This window comes from Heptranchias perlo, chromosome 9, assembly GCF_035084215.1.
Source record: "Heptranchias perlo isolate sHepPer1 chromosome 9, sHepPer1.hap1, whole genome shotgun sequence".
In the NCBI taxonomy this organism is placed as follows: domain Eukaryota; kingdom Metazoa; phylum Chordata; class Chondrichthyes; order Hexanchiformes; family Hexanchidae; genus Heptranchias; species Heptranchias perlo.
Window position 1 is genome coordinate 53,311,187 of NC_090333.1, and position 14,091 is coordinate 53,325,277.

The window sequence follows — 14,091 nt, forward strand, 5'->3', positions numbered from 1 at the left end:
CTTATGAACAGTGCATACCCTTTGTACAGCAAATAAACAGAAAAGCTTACAAGATTAACCTCCTGACATCTCAACATCAGTGGCATCAAAATCTCCTGAAGAGGGCTCTCATTTAGCAAACTTCTTTGTCTGAAATGGTGCTGACTTGGCAATCTCCTAAGATTTGTGGAGAGAGATCTCTAATCAAAGAAAGAACTTACAAAGAGGGTAACCTTTACTTACTTGTTTTATCAGATGTTTCTGTTCCTTATTTTGTATTTTCTTTGTTATAATCTTTTTTACCTTTATTGATATATCAGTTTTTGTGTTTAATTTATCTTTTGTTTCCTGTAATACTGATCAAAAAACAGTTTAGACACTTGCACAGAAATTAATTAATTTTAAATGATTTGGTTAAAAATTCAAAACTGAATTACAGCAACTGTCTGAAGTATGAATTAACAGTATAGTTGCCTACTGTTGTTATTGTATGTTCTGTCACTGAGACAGATATACAATACAACAGCAGCATGATGTGAATGCAAGGATATAGGTCTCTGAGCTCCACACCAGTGGAATTTTGACTCTGAGAATTTCACTTAATAGTTAATATATTCCTTATAATAGTGTTCTTGAAACTATGGTTTCTTTCAAATATAGCTAAGTCAAGTTATGATGAGCATGTGCATGAGTTAAAGAGAGAATAAGCTATGCAGTTATCTTTGCTGTTTGTGTAATTTTTATTTTGTATTTTCTGTTCTCTTCCCTTCCACCACTCCCACTCCCCCAGAAAGGTCTGAATTTCTGGGCAAAACAAATTATGCAGAGCAGTTTCCTGATAAATGGACACTTTAAAGACGCAGATAGCGTAATAGGTGAAGGATCGGTAAGGAAGCTCAATAATTATCTTGGATTTGTTCCTTTTAAAAGAGTCTTTAATGTAGAAATATCTGTCTAACTGATTTATAATACTAGAGTTTCTGACCAAAACATATATTCTTTCCCTTCATTCCATTTGCATTTATAATTTGTACCATTTTTAAAGTTATAAAAGTACTTCATTTATTTTTAAAGGAAATAAACTTTATTCTTCATAAAATATTTACGATGATCACAATATATTAGAGTGCATATCATCCATTATGTGCCGTTTGTTAACCTTTAAATCTATACTGATTTTTTTTTTCTTTTTATTGCTTCCACAGAAGAAGAAATCACCAGTGGAAGTCCAGTTCCTGTCAGCTCCTGTTAGTTCTCTCACTACTAATTTTCAAAAGTTTCATTCTTTTTTCCATATGACTAGTTATAATGTTTTATTAAATGTCACAGTTTTCTTTGTTAATTATATTGAAAATTTCAATATGTTGTGGATTTAATTTTATTTCTTATTATTTTTCAATGTATTTTTTAATTCACAGATCCTGTGCTAAGTAAACAGAGTTTTTATTAATCCTTGTATATTGTACACATGCAAGATGTAAAATGAAAATAATCTATTATTTGAAAAAACCTGCAAGTAGAATTAATGCTGTTGATTGATGTATAATTCTGCATAATTGTGAAAAGACACAACTCAATTAAACCCCAATAAAACCTGCCAGCCTAAAAAAAACTTTACAAATAAAAAGCAGAGAAACTGCGAATACTGAAAATCTGAAACAAGAACAGAAAATACTGGAAACATACAGCAGCTCACTCAGCATCTTTAGAGATTAATAAAAGGTCGATTTAATCTTGGCCTGCCTAGTGGAGTGGAGTGATAGCAGAGTTAAAATAGTTATAGTGAATTTACAATCCCATATTTTCTGGGGTGCCCAGCTTAATCAGGTGGGCGCCTCATTAATACGTGCAAATCAAGGTCCTATGAAGTAAGTCGGACCACAATGCAAATTCAATGGAGAACTGGGTGGAGCATGCGTCATGCACAGTCCACCCAGTTAGTGCAACTACTATGGACAAGTGAAGAGGAAGAGGCCCCAAAAAGGTAAGTGCAAAACAATTTTTGTGTGACAGGGAGGTCTGAGCTCCAGGAGAATACTCTTCTCCCTCCCACAGGGTTGGTTTTTCCCCTCCCCCTGTACCTACCTGCCTGACGGCTAGGTCAGCCTCCGGGCTGCCAGATAATTGCATCAGCCTGGAGCCAGTGAGCTATAGTGGGACACCCATTCGGCGGCATGGTAATGAGGCCCAACCCTCAAAATGGAATGGACCTCCAGCCAGCAGGAACAAGTGGCTGTCCTCACGATCTAACTGACCGGCTGCCCAAGAGTTATAGCTATCCTATAATGTCGTTCAGAACATTTTGATGAACAACACTGTCCAAAATGTTAACCTGTCTTTTTTTTCTACAGATGCTGACTGACCCACTGTGTTTCTAGCATGTTCTGTTTTTGTTTTAAAAGTAATATTTTTTGATGTAATGTATTACTGTACAGTAGACTACAAGTGATTTATAAATGAATGTTTTTTGAATTCTTCAAATGTTTTTGTTTTAAGGTTCTTGTCCCCGAGAATGAGACTGAAGCAGTAATAGAATCCTGCAGCAGCTCTGTTGCTGTGAAGGGTACCGTACGCTGTAGAGCTTATCTCCATGGCAGTAAAACAAAAGTAAAAGATGCCATACAGGTACGGTGTCTATAAGCAAGATTATTTGGGTTCTTAGACAGGAGTTTTTCACCCTCAACTAAAACATTCTGAACAACATAAAATATAAATGCAGGCAAGCTCTTCTACACTTTTTAATTTGTTGCCTGGTGTAACATCATTTTACACCTGCAGAGAATGATCTGGATTTGGGTCATACAAGTATGCTATTTACGTAGATTAATTTTACAACCAGTATAGATAGTCTCTAAGTGGAGATGCACAAAAGATTTACATTGGCCATACTCCTTTAAAGAGCATTTATGCTGATGTTTTGAGGTTGAAAGTTTTCAGATATTTCTTACTTTTATTATAATACACATTCCATAGGTGTACCAACAGGAAGATGAAAGTGATTTATGTGCCATGAAGAGTCTTCCTTCACTTTTGTATTGTCCTGTTCATTTGTCAACTTTCTTTGGTGTAAGATACAAGTGTGAGCTTGTGAACTTTTTACCATATAAGAGAAATAGCTTAAAACAAAGAAACTACATCACCCTTATTGTTTCTGTTTCTTCTAATTTTGGTGAAATACTTTTCTACCTGGACTTTGCTTTCTGTCTTCAAATCCTGAGCTGCCGGAACATTATCCTTTCTACCCACACTACACCTCTTGGTAAATTACGCTGGTTTGTGAAAATGAGATAATTGCAGTTTACAGCATAGAAAGGGACAAAGCTGAGAAGAACTCCACATTTTGTCCAACATCGCAGTCTTTTTAGGAACATAGGAATATGTAACCTGCATCGACATTCACATTTTGCCTGCAACCTGATGTGCTTAATCAGGAACAAATTATAGATGCTATTGCATCCAGTCTTCTTAAAGGAAAGGCAAAGATATGTTGTAATACGGGCTTTTTGAGAATTCAACACTGAAAAAGGTGTCATTGTAAATCTTTTTTGGGGCTAACATGAACACTGGTGATATCCTAAATTTCAGAGGTTTTGTGGTCACAGAGATAGTCACTAATGGGATCACGGATCAGAAGAGGTCCTCTCTCCCTCCCAAGTGTTCAGAGTGAAACTTTTCTTCAGATGTTCACAAGCTCTCGCATAAAATCCATAGATTCATGCTAGAAACATTGTTCCTTGAACATTATAAGACAACCAGTGAGATGACACACCAGCTTCCCCATCAGTACGTATGCATATATATTTCAAGCAAGACTTGTATGGCTGAGATACGTCCCTTGAAGAATTTTTTTCAGGGGAGGAATAAAAAAAATTAAAGGACTTGAACCCAGCAGAAGTACAAAATACTAGATCAAATCCTGGGTAAATTTAGCATCTCAAAAACCTCAGATAGCCAGTCTGCATCTGACCCTCAACATGGTTTCAGGTGTCTACCATTTCTGTGGGCAAAATCCAATACATGGTTATCTACCATCAATAAATAATCTCCTGCCTATCAGAATACACAAATTGTACAGATCATGAGTTTGCATTAAGGTTTTACAAAGCACTCTATTGAATCCATAGTTTCATCCCAGATGTGGAATGAGATAGCTGCATAAATGCATTTTCTAGAGATCTGGAATAAAGAACCTTATGCCTGCCAACTGGATGCCATCAGGTTGTGCTTCATAAGAGCAGCCTGAATTGCCACATACAAGGTGTATCATAGTAGGTACAGCACAGGAGGAGGCCATTCGGCCCATCATCCGGTGCCAGCTCTTTGAAAGAGCTATCCATTTAGTCCCATTCCTCTGCTCTTTCCCCATAGCCCTGTAATTTTTTTCCATTCAGGTATTTATCTAATTCCCTTTTGAAAGTTACTATTGAATCTGCTTCCACCACCCTTTCAGGTAATGCATTCCAGATCATTGCAACTCGCTGCATAAAAAAATGTTTCCTCATGTCGCTTCTGACTCTCTTGCTGATCACCTTAAGTCTGTGTCCTCTGGTTACTGACTCTTCTGCCACTGGAAACAGTTTCTCTTTATTTACTTTATCAAAACCATTAATGATTTTGAACACCACCCTCAAATCTCCCCGTAACCTTCACTGTTCTAAGGAGAACAATGCCAGATTTTCCAGTCTCTCCACGTAACTGAAGTCCCTCATCCATGGCACCATTCTAGTAAATCTCTTCTGCACCCTCTCTAAGGCCTTGACATCCTAAAGTATGCAGCCCAGAATTGAACACAATACCTCAGCTGAGGCCTAACCAGTATTTTATAAAGGTTTAATATAATTTCCTTGCTTTTGTGCCTCTATTAATAAAGTCCAGGATCCCATATTCTTTTTTAACAACATTCTCAACTTGTCCTGCCACTTTCAAAGATTTGTGTAGGTGCACCCCCAGGTCTCTCTGTTCCTGCACCCCCTTTAAAATTGTACCATTTAGTTTATATTGCCTCTCCTCATTCTTCCTACCAAAATGCATCACGTCACACTTCTTTGCATTAAATTTCATCTGCCACATGTCTGCCCACTTCACCAGTCTGTCTATGCTCTCTTGAAGTCTGTTACTATACTCCTCACTGTTTACTACACTTCCAAGTTTTTACTACATTTCCGAGTTTCACGTATTCTATACACTTTGAAATTATACCCTCTATACCCAAGTGCAGGTCATTAATATATATCGAGAAGAGCAGTGATCCTAATACTGATCCCGAGGGAACACCACTGTATTCTTCCCACCAGTCTGAAAAATAATCGTTCACCACTACTCTCTGCTTTCTGTCCCTTAGCCAATTTTGTATCCACGCTGCCACTGTTCCTTTAATCCCGTGGGTTTTAATTTTGCTAACAAGTCTATCATGTGGTACTTTATCAAATGCTTTTGAAAGTCCATATACACATCAACCGCATTACCCTCATCAACCCTCTCTGTTACTTCTTCCAAGAACTCAATCAAGTTAGCAAACACAATTTTCCTTTAACAAATCCGTGCTGACTTTCATTTATTAGCTCATACTTTTCCAAGTGCCAATTAATTTTGTCCCGGATTATTGTCTCTAAAAGTTTCCCCACCACCAATGTTAGGCTAACTGGCCTGCAATTACCGGGTTTATCCATTTCCCCTTATTTGAACAGGAGTGTAACATTTGCAATCCTCTGGCACCGTCCCCATTTTAATCTCTATATCTTTAGTCATCCCGGGTGCTCTAGTTTTGGATGCCCTTCCTTTTCCTCTCGTAGGGATGTGCCTACTCTGTATCCGAACTAACTCTTCCTTGAAGGCCTCCTGTTGTTCAATTACTGTTTTGCCTACCAATTGCTAATTCCAATCCAACTGGGCAAGATCCCTTTTTAACTTATAAAGTGAAGGGCAAGGCTGGTAGAAGTAGGGAACCTTGGATGACTCGGGAGATTGAGGCACTAGTCAAAAATAAGAAGGAGGCATATGACATGCATAGGCAGCTGGGATCAAGTGGATCCCTTGAAGAGTATAGAGATTGCCGGAGTAGAGTTAAGAGAGAAATCAGGAGGGCAAAAAGGGGATATGAGATTGCTTTGGCAGATCAGGCAAAGGTGAATCCAAAGAGCTTCTACAAATACATAAAGGGCAAAAGGGTAACTAGGGAGAGAGTAGGGCCTCTTAAGGATCAACAAGGTCATCTATGTGCGGAACCACAAGAGATGGGTGAGATCCTGAATGAATATTTCACATCGGTATTTACGGTTGAGAAAGGCATGGATGTTAGGGAACTTGGGGAAATAAATAGTGATGTCTTGAGGAGTGTACATATTACAGAGAGGGAGGTGCTGGAAGTCTTAACGCGCATCAAGGTAGATAAATCTCCGGGACCTGATGAAATGTATCCCAGGACGTTATGGGAGGTTAGGGAGGAAATTGCGGGTCCCCTAGCAGAGATATTTGAATCATCCACCGCTACAGGTGAGGTGCCTGAAGATTGGAGGGTAGCAAATGTTGTACCTTTGTTTAAGAAGGGCGGCAGGGAAAAGCCTGGGAACTACAGACCAGTGAGCCTGACATCTGTAGTGGGTAAGTTGTTAGAGGGTATTCTGAGGGACAGAATCTACAGGCATTTGGAGAGGCAGGGACTAATTAGGAACAGTCAGCATGGTTTTGTGAGAGGAAAATCATGTCTCACGAATTTGATTGAGTTTTTTGAAGGGGTAACCAAGAAGATAGATGAGGGCTGTGCAGTAGACGTGGTCTACATGGACTTCAGCAAAGCATTTGACAAGGTACCGCATGGTAGGTTGTTACATAAGGTTAAATCTCATGGGATCCAAGGTGAGGTAGCCAATTGGATACAAAATTGGCTTGACGACAGAAGACAGAGGGTGGTTGTCGAGGGTTGTTTTTCAAACTGGATGCCTGTGTCCAGCGGTGTGCCTCAGGGATCGGTGCTGGGTCCGCTGTTATTTGTTATTTATATTAATGATTTGGATGAGAATTTAGGAGGCATGGTTAGTAAGTTTGCAGATGACACCAAGATTGGTGGCATTGTGGACAGTGAAGAAGGTTATCTAGGATTGCAACGGGATCTTGATAAATTGGGCCAGTGGGCCGATGAATGGCAGATGGAGTTTAATTTAGATAAATGTGAGGTGCTGCATTTTGGTAGATCGAATCGGGCCAGGACCTACTCCGTTAATGGTAGGGCGTTGGGGAGAGTTATAGAACAAAGAGATCTAGGAGTACAGATTCATAGCTCCTTGAAAGTGGAGTCACAGGTGGATAGGGTGGTGAAGAAGGCATTCAGCATGCTTGGTTTCATTGGTCAGAACATTGAATGCAGGAGTTGGGATGTCTTGTTGAAGTTGTACAGGGCATTGGTGAGGCCACACTTGGAGTACTGTGTACAGTTCTGGTCACCCTATTATAGAAAGGATATTATTAAACTAGAAAGAGTGCAGAAAAGATTTACTAGGATGCTACCGGGACTTGATGGTTTGACTTACAGGGAGAGGTTAGACAGACTGGGACTTTATTCTCTGGAGAGTAGGAGGTTAAGGGGTGATCTTATAGAAGTCTATAAAATAATGAGGGGCATAGATAAGGTCGATAGTCAAAATCTTTTCCCAAAGGTAGGGGAGTCTATAATGAGGGGGCACAGATTTAAGGTGAGAGGGGAGAGATACAAAAGGATCCAGAGGGGCAATTTTTTCACTCAAAGGGTGGTGAGTGTCTGGAACGAGCTGCCAGAGGCAGTAGTAGAGGCGGGTACAATTTTGTCTTTTAAAAAGCATTTGGACAGTTACATGGGGAAGATGGGTATCGAGGGATATGGGCCAAGTGCAGGCAATTGGGACTAGCTTAGTGGTATAAACTGGGCGACATGGACATGTTGGGCCGAAGGGCCTGTTTCCATGTTGTAACTTCTATGATTCTATGATTCTAAGTATTTTCACATTTGCCTGTTCCTTGTGCTTTTCCATAACTATTCGAAACCTAATGATATTATGATCACTTTTCCCCAAATGCTTCCCCACTGAAACATGCTCCACCTGCCCCACTTCATTCCCCAGAACTAGATCTAGCACTGTTTCCTTCCTGCTTGGGCTGGAAACACACTGTTCCAGAAAGTTCTCTTGAACATTTCAGGAATTCCTCCCCCTCTTTGCCCTTTACACTGTTACTATCCCAGTCTATTTTGGGATTATTGAAGTCTCCCATTATCACTAATCTATTGTTCTTGCATCTTTCTATAATTTGCCTGCAAATTTGTTTCTCTGTCTCCTTCCCACTATTTGGTGGCCTATATTATACACCCATTAGCGTAATAGCTCCTCTATTGTTCCTTAATTCTAACCAAATAGATTCTGTCTCTGACCTCTCAACTACATTATCTCTTTTCAGAGCTATAATAGTTTATTTGATCAATACTGCCACCCCCCTCCTTTCTTTCCTTCCCTATCTTTCCTGAATACCTTGTAGCCAGGAATATTAAGTACCCAATCCTTCCCTTCTTTGAGCCAGGTCTCTGTTATTGCCACTAAATCATAGTCCCATGAGGCGACTTGAGCCTGCAACTCACCAACCTTATTTAGCACGCTACGTGCATTTACACACATGCACTCCAAACTCATCTTAGACTGCCTCGCATTTGCCTCCTGTCTGATCCCTCCTATTTCTGAACTATTCTTTACTGTAGTGCTATTTGCCTCTCCCAATCCTCTGTGCACCTTGTTTCTCCTCTTTAATGTTTCATCCTGGTGCCTATCACCCTGCCAAATTAGTTTAACCCTCCCCCATAGAACTAGTTAACCTCCCCGCGAGGACACTGGCCCCAGCTCTGTTGAGGTGCAACCCGTCAATCTTGACCAGATACCTCAAGCCCCAAAACTGCTCCTAATGCACCAGGAATCTGAAGCCCTCCCTCCTGCACCATTGCTCCAGCCACGCATTAACCTGTCTTATCCTATTATTCCTATACTTACTAGCACGTGGCACTGGGAGTAATCCAGAGATTACTACCTTTTGAGGTTCTCCTTTTTACTGGGAAAATTTTTCCCACCAACAAATAGGTTTACTCTTTATCTTAGTGCAAGAACTCCTCGCACAAATGCAAGAGACTTACAGGTAAAATGCTTCAAATAGCCTGCCTGAATATCTAAAGTGTCTTATTGATATGGGGATCCAGGTCTCACGTAATACTATTTGTCTACACGGAAGTTCCTGGTTTAAAATATCAGAAGTACCACTAGCATTCAAAACTCGTTGTCCAGCTTGCCCTTTGATAGTTTAAAAAAAAACACTCTTTTGGGCAGAATCCAACCAACTGTGAAGAGTTTTTGGTCTGAATGCCTTTAACAATACATTGTTGAAGTCACAGTGCTGTTCTTTTGTCACACTGGGTTAAGCACAGCGAGTAATGGAGGACCATTTAAGCAACTCATTATTTGATAAACAAGCACAAATACTAAAAATTATAAGCATTTTAAGGCATAATTCAACATCAGTACTGGACGACAGTTCTTCTCTTGCCAAAATGTAGGTACTCTAAATGGTTGATGAGCTCTGCTCATAATTTTATCTTCTAGTCACTAGCCACCAAGCTATTCTCAGTTAAGTTGCCACAAACAAAACATTCATTCATGCTTAATTATAAAATAAATTTCAACAGACTTATTTCAACTGCAAGACCTGCAATGTTTGTTTTACATGTCTTCATTTTTCATTTTCCACTTCATTTTTCTAAACATACTTCCAGTTAATTTTATGTAATTTTGTCCCCAGTCCTTAAGAACTGATGACTTCAGAAAAAGCAGACTGTAGTATGATGTTTGCCATTTGATCAATATTTTTGCTTTTAAGCACAGAATAATGGATGGACTTTAATAACTTTGGACTTTGTTGAAAAATAGAGTATTATGTATTTCCTATAATTACAATTAAAATTTAATAGCTAATCAAAACAACTCATTTTTTCCCAGTCACTAAAAAGAGATGTGCTGAACACTGTGTTTATCCGCTGTGAAATGGTATTTGAGGATCAAATTCTGAACAAAAATGTTGGTAAGTAACTGAGACCCCATTGTTTTCTCCCCATCTTCTTTAGCACAGTAATGTCTGTATTAGATTCTAACCATTTTTTTAATATGTTGTGTGACCAGAGCAATATTCAGGAATATTAGTGGTGTTTTGACGTCTGTGATGAGCAGTTGAGATTTTACTATTGCATTATGTCTGCTTAACATTAATGTCATACAGGGATATCAGGAGCTCCTCACGAGCAGCATAATTAGCAACACAACTCACCACACTTTATGATGAGTTATGTTATTCTTGATTTCCTAGTATTTGCTGTCCTAGTGCTGCCTCAAAGCTATACTTGTCAGTTGTTTAATGATTAACTGATTGTCATCGTCCTGGTGGATAGTGCAGATAGGATCACGTCACCTGCATAATAGATGGAAGATTGGGACTGAATCAACCCTCGGTGATACACTATTGATACCTGAGCCAGGCAGGTCTGCAATATTCCAGGACATTGTTGATAATTGATCAGCCACCCTGACTCATTAATAAGTCTTGGGGGGTAGATCTGTCATAGGGGGTGGCATCCTTTGCATTCAGCTCCAGATAACCCTGCAAAGTCAATGCCCCAACAGCTAGGTTGGCCATAGCTAGACAAACAAACAGTGAGAAGCTTACCAGTGCTGTGTGGTAAATGGTGCCGTTCTAGTTGATTAAGCTCCAGCAATACTACTATGCACAGTTGGGAGTCCCTAAGCCTTGGCTGTTGCCCAAGCTATTCCTAATCTCTCTAAATTCAGGTAAGTGTGGCGTATTCTTACAGGGAGAGATTGTCTGCTCTATTTCAGGCAAACAAAAACTCTACCTGTGTGAATTTCTTAGCAGGTCCGTTTGGAACTCTTATGCATAGTGATAGGTCTATGCATGTGTCAGGTATTTGGCAAACCAGAAAAAAAAAGAATACTGTGGCTCAGAAGGCGTGTAGTTATACTAGGACTGGGAAGGCAGGCCATCTGATGGTAGTAATGAAAAGTTAATGAATTTCAATTACAGGGATCTAGATAATTTACATAGGGTGAACCACATAAGGTATATACAGAATTTTTTTGAAATATGTTAATGCATTGCAAGAAGTATTAGAAATAAAATCCTGTATTTACAGACATATGCTTCATGGAAACTTAGATGTAATTGGTATCTCCTGAAATCTGGTTGGATAATAGTGATGGATCAGAAGTGCAATTTAAAGATTATGTAAAGATAGGTTGGGTCACAAAGGAGGATGTATAGCTTTATTTGTAAAAGAGGACATAATTGTGAGTCTGTAATTGTGAGGAAACAGTTAGAGCATGAAGGTGGTCCAAGGTTGATCTTCCATTGCCATCCTTTGCCCTTTCTCCTCCAACCTCCTTTCTTCCACTATTTAAGTTCCTCTGACTCTAATAGTGGGTGCATTTTAGCCCAATTTACAAGTTCAAGCTGCAAGTTTAAAGTTATCTGTGCTCAGCCCACTGCCCATTCCAGGACCCTGCTTGTTCTTTGTTTTCACTGAGCCCTGGAACTCTGTTCAAATATGGCTTCCCAACTCCTGGACTTCTCTGCCATTAGGACGATGCTGCGCCACTGGACTACACTGTAAGACTCAGCTGCTATGACTCTGATCTGCTATTCGGTTGCTTCAAGTTTTAGAGTAACTTTGTCTAGCCTACAACCCATCCTGCTGCTGTTACCTGCTGAGCTTCTGACTGTCCTTCAGTGCACTACTGGTTTTCAGCTTTATTTTGCTACTGGCCAGAAATTCACTTCTCCTGGGCCGAAGTCCATTTCTCCACCGCTTCTGGATCTTACAGTGACCTACAACTTCGCCACCGTTTTCTATGGAGACTGTATTCTATGCTGGGTCGTCTCAATTCTATTAGCTAGTCTGCTGCTGCATCCTCAGTTTTCTACTCCTCTGACAGGAATTTTTCACTCTACGCTGAGCTGCCTCTGATCTGTTTCTGCTGGTTCCCACCCTGCTCTGGATTCTGCTCCACTGCTGCTGAATGACCTTTGCTTTACCGCTTTCGACCTTCTTCTGACTGTCGCTGACTCCATTACATCCATCCGCTGCTATACAGGATCCGTTGGTGTATACTACTAATCACCGAGGCCACTACTCACCTCCACTGGATCAACCTATGCTGCCCCATGACAGATTCTCCACATCTCCTTGGCTTTTCATTTTCCACGGATTTACCTCTAGCAGTGCGTCCTCCAATACTCTATCCTTCAAATGGCTCCTGGATTCACTTGTCCTCCATGTCTGTCTCCGAACGTGGACATCAGTTTGTTGATACTCCACCCTATCTAGGTCAATTTCTTCCCCCCATAGGACTGCTGACTTTAACTTTGGACTCCCTCCTATTGTCTCCTCTCTATTCTCCGTTTACTATCAGGACGTATCTATCCTAATCTTTGCCATGCCTATGTAACCTGAGTTTCCCCGTGTCAATTCACTTTCGTATTTTGGCTGCTGCTCCAACACAAGCCCATCACTTCTATCTCCCTTTTTCTTCTTCTCTCTTTACCCCTCTTATGCCCTTCTTTCCTGCCGTCATATCTCCTTTCATTTCTCCCCTCTTGGGTACTCTGCACCCCAAATCCTTACACCAACCCTTCACTACTCCTCGGCCTTCCACCTCTCCAAATCGCTCTTCTCCTTTAAGACCCTCCTTAGAATCCACCTCTTTAACCAAGTGTTTACTGACCCCAAATAATATCTCTTTCTTTAGCTAAGTTTCCATTTTTCTTCACGCCTCAGAAGCACTGTGGGACATATTTTTTTCACATTAAGGTACTATATAAATGCAAGTTGTTGTATAAAAGATTCAGTTGTCAAGAAAATAGGGGCAAGCAGTTGAGGATAACTAAAACCAGTGTTAGGAATCGTAAAATGACATTAGAGACCCAATTTTATAAATGTGCACTACGTGCTGAGGGAAGGGGTAAGAGCCATGTCTTCCAGCCACACACATTGGAAAATCACAGGTGTGTTGACCACAATTTTCCAACCTTTAATTTTAATGATGGGTAAAGTATGAGCTGTGCACCTGTGATTTCCCAATATATGCAGCCAATGAGCAAGACTCCCCGGTTTGACTTTGATGTTGGGCAAGCTGTTGAACAGCATTATAGGGGTAGTGACATTTAATCATTTAGAAGAATTAGGGTGTAGTAGGAATTCTTTGAGGAAGTGACTAGAATTATGGACAAAGATAGTCTGATTGATGTTCTACACCTTAAATTCCAAAAAGCATTTGATAAAATGCTGCATAGCTGGCTATGAGAACAAAGTGAATGGGCTTTTATGTGTCATTTAATGTGGACAAATACATTGTCATGGACTTGGCGTTGGGAAACTCCAGGCATATATTTACTCTACAGGGGTATCTGTTAAAGGGAACTGATCAAGACAGAGACTTGGGGCTCGATTTTACACGTAAATTGCGGGTGCGTTGGGGGCTGCGAAAATTGCAGAAATGCAGAGCGGGTTCGGAAGCCGGCTCTAACCCGCCGACTCCCGAGTTCCCCACAGATGCACCTGTGTGCGCGCGGGTGTCCCGAATCCAGAAGTCCCACCGGCAATTAAAGGCGGCGGGATGATAGTTAAAGAGCCAAATGTACCTCATTGAGGTACTTAAGGCACTTTACTTGTGACATATTAGGTAGTTAGAATGATTTTTAACTTACCCGGGTGACATTCCCACGGCTTCTGATCCATGCCTGGTGAAACCAGGCGTGAAGGGCCGGATCAGGCAAAATGAAACAAAATAAATTAAATAAAAAAAACATTGCACAAAGTTAAAACACAAAATCAACCTACCTATCAACCCTGCTCCGATGTCCAATGTCTCCCGTTCCGATCTTCCCCTCTTCACCCCCCACCTATGTCTCCCCGATCTCCCCCACTTCTCCCCTCGAATCAGGCTGGCTGTCGAGCTTAAAACCTGGAAAGAACTTTAATCACCATCAACTACGATGCGATCGCATTGGAAACGGTAAGTTTTGTTTATTTGGGTTTGCCAC

At 40.5% G+C, this 14,091-nt stretch overlaps 1 protein-coding gene across 6 annotated transcripts in view; it reads left to right on the forward strand.

The window, feature by feature from the left end:
* odr4 (odr-4 GPCR localization factor homolog) overlaps positions 1-14,091 on the forward strand; it is an 83,878-nt gene that overhangs the window by 38,712 nt on the left and 31,075 nt on the right. For all 6 annotated transcript variants that reach the window (XM_067990451.1, XM_067990456.1, XM_067990452.1 and 3 more), the window contains 4 exons: positions 770-865; positions 1,185-1,226; positions 2,476-2,604; positions 9,981-10,062. In XM_067990451.1, the coding sequence (XP_067846552.1) occupies positions 770-865; positions 1,185-1,226; positions 2,476-2,604; positions 9,981-10,062 (349 nt within the window). The remainder of the gene's footprint in view (positions 1-769; positions 866-1,184; positions 1,227-2,475; positions 2,605-9,980; positions 10,063-14,091) is intronic.